Source organism: Poecilia reticulata, linkage group LG12 (genome assembly GCF_000633615.1).
Source record: "Poecilia reticulata strain Guanapo linkage group LG12, Guppy_female_1.0+MT, whole genome shotgun sequence".
In the NCBI taxonomy this organism is placed as follows: Eukaryota; Metazoa; Chordata; class Actinopteri; order Cyprinodontiformes; family Poeciliidae; genus Poecilia; species Poecilia reticulata.
The window spans coordinates 22,690,063-22,694,600 of record NC_024342.1 but is presented as its reverse complement, the minus strand read 5'-3'; the positions used below and the strand labels follow the sequence as shown (position 1 = coordinate 22,694,600).

Genomic DNA, 4,538 nt, shown 5'->3' with positions numbered 1-4,538 from the left:
ATTCCTTAATTTTGATAATAAAAAATTATTCTTGTGACATGGAGAAGAAGCATTGAGCTTCTATTCGCCACAAATGTGGAACAAACTTCCAGAAAACTGCAAAACTGAAAAAAACTGGGTTTGGACTATACAAAACATGTTCATTATACCTTTTGTGCACAAAACCATTTTTAAATAATGAGATTTTTTACCTGATCAGTTCTCAGAATGAGCCGTTTTAGGGCCTCTTGTCAATTTAAATCCACATAAACTCAACATTTACACTCGGAAGATAAATTGGCTGCAAACAGATGTTCAATTGTACAGCCGTACATCTTTGATAAGCAGAAGTGGAGCCTCCTGCACCAACCAACAAGGATGCAGCAAGTGGTTTCTGGATGGTAAGTCAACAGCAAACCACTTGTCTTTCCCAGCAGCCATTGTACGCACGACGGTAAAAGCTGACCAAACGTGCTGAATCTCTGCTTAGGTTGCTAGGTAACGGGTAGAATTCCGCTGGGGTTGCTAGGTAACAGGCAGAGTCTGCCGATTTGTGATGTTGCATTCCGAAGGTTTTTGAAATGACAAATTTTCCAGACACCAAAAATCATTAACTTATTGGAAAAAAAAAAACTGACTGGGTGGGATTTTTTTAATCAGTTCATGTGCTTTTAGAAGCAGTTTTGGAAGCATGAAAACGTGCAAAACGTGAATTTTCCCCTTTAATAAACTCCTGGACTGAAAGACTCCAACTGATGAGCTTTTGGAAAGCTGATCAGACACTCACGCTAAGGAGGGGAAACTGGAGCAAAGGCATCCCTAATTATCTGATGAAGGGGGGCAGCTTATCTGCACGGCTTCTTCTTTCTCTCCGCTTTCATCCCGTCAGCTCACATGGCGCATCTTTACATAACAAAAGGTCCGTACCTGGCCGAGCCGCTTCGGTCAGGACTCCTGCGCAAACATCCCAGGTTCCGGGTCTCCAAGCGATCTGCGATTAGATCCGGCTTCGCATGACATACGGCGGCTAATTCTGGAGATTTTTCTTTTTGCCTAAAATGTTGCTCAGCGAGGGTTTCTGAGCCGAGCATTTTGGAACGTTTACGGGTTTTTCCTCGCTGCAATGAGAGTGTAATTAATTTACGATTAAAAGCATTAGTACGGGCTTTGTATGGTGATTTATTTAAAGGCTGGTACTAATGCTGGCTCGGTTTCCTCCTTTAGGAAATGGGTAATAAGATCCGATGCCAGGCCTTCTTTAGCATCCCTCTCCACACACACACACGCACACACATACACACACTAAGGATATCAGTGTGTGTCTTCGATTAGAAGGCAGAAAAGCTCTGTCACCAGCAGCGTCACAGTCACCATGTTAACTTATTCATCCCTGTTAAAGCCCGTGTAACAGGATAGCTGTTAATTAATATTGCTGTCGGGTAAATGGTTGCCGCCGGACCGTTGCCACCATCCATCAGTAACATTATCTCTTGTGTTGTTTTCTTGCCAGGCCTCGGGCTCAATTAAGATAATGCTATGCAAACGAGGTCTCTCGCCATTAGCCTCATCACTGAGGAGCCGTTAGTGGCATAATTGGGGCACTCCAAAGAACAATTACCTCGCCGCCTGCTCTAGGAGATCACCAATCATCCGCGAGCATGACTGCCGAGTCACAAGTCGCGACTGCTGGGCGACGAGCAAAGCAGGAGGTTAGCAGCTGGGGAACGACGAAGACTGCAGGCGATTCCCGTCTGACGACACGCAGTTACCAGGAAGTGGTTCAGTTGATCCTGGAGATCAGGATTCTGGAAAAATCCAACTGCTTGAGTATGATGGTATGTCAGGGTCGCTGGAGACAGAAAACATTTCTGCCAACAAAAAAGCTCAGCAATTTAATCTTGGACACTTTCTACAAAAAAAGCTGGAATTATTTAAAATTTTAGTCTGTTGGAAATTTTCAAAAATCAAGTATTTTTCCACTTTTGAAACTCAGATGGTCGAATGAGAGATAGTGGGGCTCTAATGAGCCATCAGTAACATTATCATTGATGACTGTATGTTGAAGCACTGAGGAGTTAGAGTCATTTGAAGTTTGTATGTCAGGTGTTGTCCAGTGTGCCATTTGGAGACTCCAAATGGCACACTGGACAACATCTGTATATCCTCAAAAATAAACATGTCCAAAATGACATTTTTGTGCTATACTTTATTATACAGATTTATTGTATTTCCCAGGCCACACATTCAACACTCAATACGTATTTACAAGAAATAAAAATGAAAAATCTGAGTGAAGCAAAAATTTTTTTTTTTGTGTGTGTTTCAAACGTAATAGCTACAAACTACTTAGAGTTAGAGTATTTTTGACTGCAAAAATGGAAAATGTAGCTTCTTCATAAAGAGACCAAGTTTTTGCATGTACTCCAAATTGTTCAAGAACAGCAGCTGATTTAATTTGGGTAAACCTTTTCAGACATTTTTGGTGATTTTGGTACTGCCAGTTAAGGGGTTAAACAGAGTTTACCTCAGTTCTGGACAGGGTGATACCCAGCAGATTTAGGAAACTCAAATGCACCTGTTAGATGGAGAGCTGGGAGCAGGTTTCACCCTCAGAAGGAGAAGTAGAGAGAAAAGGGGCAGGGGGCGCTGCAGCAACAAGTCAGAAACACTCAGGATGATGAAGTGTAACCAACATGTAGTCTGTTAAGATTCAGTTTATGTGGCAGATCAACAAAAAGTGGTGAGTAAATTGTGAAATAGAAGCAAAAATACACATTAAGAACATGAAAAATGCAGCATGTATCTGTTTTCAACTGATTCCAATGAAGCAAAACTCAATCCATCATTCAGAAACATAAAAACTAAGGCACAACTGAAAAACAAGAGCTTCTATTACAGTATCAAAGAGGCTCCAGGTCACTCTGGAGGAGCTGCAGAGATCAACCGCTCATTTAATGTTTCATGGTTTTATGGACGAATATTAAAATTGTTAATCTGCATGTAGAAAAAAAGCTGCTATATGGTGTAAAAACTAACAAACCAGAGTGAAAGAAACTCCTGACATGATTTTAAATCTAACCATATCGATGTGTTATAAAGAATAAAACAAATCTAAAATATTGAAATAAACGAAGCTTGGGAAGCTGAACTGTCTTGATGTGACGCTGAACAGCGACATGAGGAAGACCATGGCTGTTAGCTTGTGAAGAACCCGTTAACCTCCTCACCTGTGGGGGCGCTACATCAGGAACCACTGAAGGTAAAAACACAAAAACCTCTGAAGAAAACACTGAGTATAACCTCCTTATTCACAAGAACTAAACAAATGGAGGAGAGTCAGTAGTACCAATTTCTTTCTGTGTTTGGTAAAAGTCCACAAGACATTCCTCCATTAGTGTTTTGCAAAACTCAGTTAAGACTCTAGACTTTATCCTCAAGTTTAAAAGTCATGTCGGGCAAAAGTCGAATCAAGTCCAAAGTCTGAAACTTTTAATTTCAAGTCTTTTTTTTCACAATGCTGCAATTATATGTTAAATGTAAATAAAATTGCACCTCTATGTTGCACAGTTCAGTTAAACTTAGCTGCAAGAATGATCATACTTTAAACTATAATTTTCCAGAACAGAGAGGAAAATAAGTATTTGAACATCCTGCAACTTTGCAAGTTCTCCMACTTAGAAATCATGGAGGGTTTGAAATTTTCACCTCAGGTTCATGTCCACAGTGAGAGACATAATCTAAAAAAATCTGGAAATCCAGGAGTGAATGTGCTATTATAAACGGTAATATTTAATCATGTTCTTTAATAATATAACTTTACAAACATGTTTCCTTTATGGAGTCCATTTCTCATTAACAGTTTGGCCCATTTGTATCCTTTATTGTCATTTTTAACTAAGATAAACCTCATGGTCTGATAAAACTTTGGGTGTAACCTTGGCAGGATTATTTTTATGATCTGAACATTGAGGCGTAACTAAGATCTGCTTTGGGTGAACCTGATTGGCTGCAGCCTCTCTGCACTGAAACATGAGTCATAAATCAGGACAAAGCAGTTTCTGTTTTCATAAAGTGAAACTCAGACGGTCACTGTGACTGAGAGCAGAAATGGAGCAGAGTCAGTTCGACCGAGAGACTTTCTCCTGTTCCATCTGTCTGGACCTACTAACGGATCCAGTGGCGACTTACTGTGGACACAGCTACTGTATGAACTGCATTAAAGATCACTGGGATGAAGAGGATCAGAAACGAATCCACAGCTGCCCTCAGTGCAGGGAGACATTCATACCGAGGCCTGTTTTGAAGAAAAACACCATGCTAGCAGCTTTAGTGGAGCAGCTGAAGAAGACTGGAGTCCAAGCTGCTCCTGCTGACCACTGCTATGCTGGACCTGAAGATGTGGCCTGTGATTCCTGCACTGGAAGAAAACTGAAAGCCATCAAGTCCTGTTTAGTCTGTCTGGCCTCTTTCTGTGAGAAACACCTTCAGCCTCATTATGATTCAGCTGCATTTAAGAAACACAAGCTGGTGGAGCCGTCCAAGAACCTCCAGGAGAACAT

At 41.0% G+C, this 4,538-nt stretch overlaps 1 protein-coding gene across 1 annotated transcript; it reads left to right on the top strand.

Moving 5' to 3' along the window:
* Positions 1-4,076: 4,076 nt before the first annotated feature.
* LOC103474001 (E3 ubiquitin/ISG15 ligase TRIM25-like) lies at positions 4,077-4,536 on the top strand (the record flags this gene model as incomplete). Its single annotated transcript, XM_008424703.2, has 1 exon — positions 4,077-4,536. A coding segment is annotated over exon 1 (450 nt), but the record flags the coding sequence as incomplete, so codon positions are not given.
* Between the last annotated feature and the right edge of the window lie 2 nt (positions 4,537-4,538).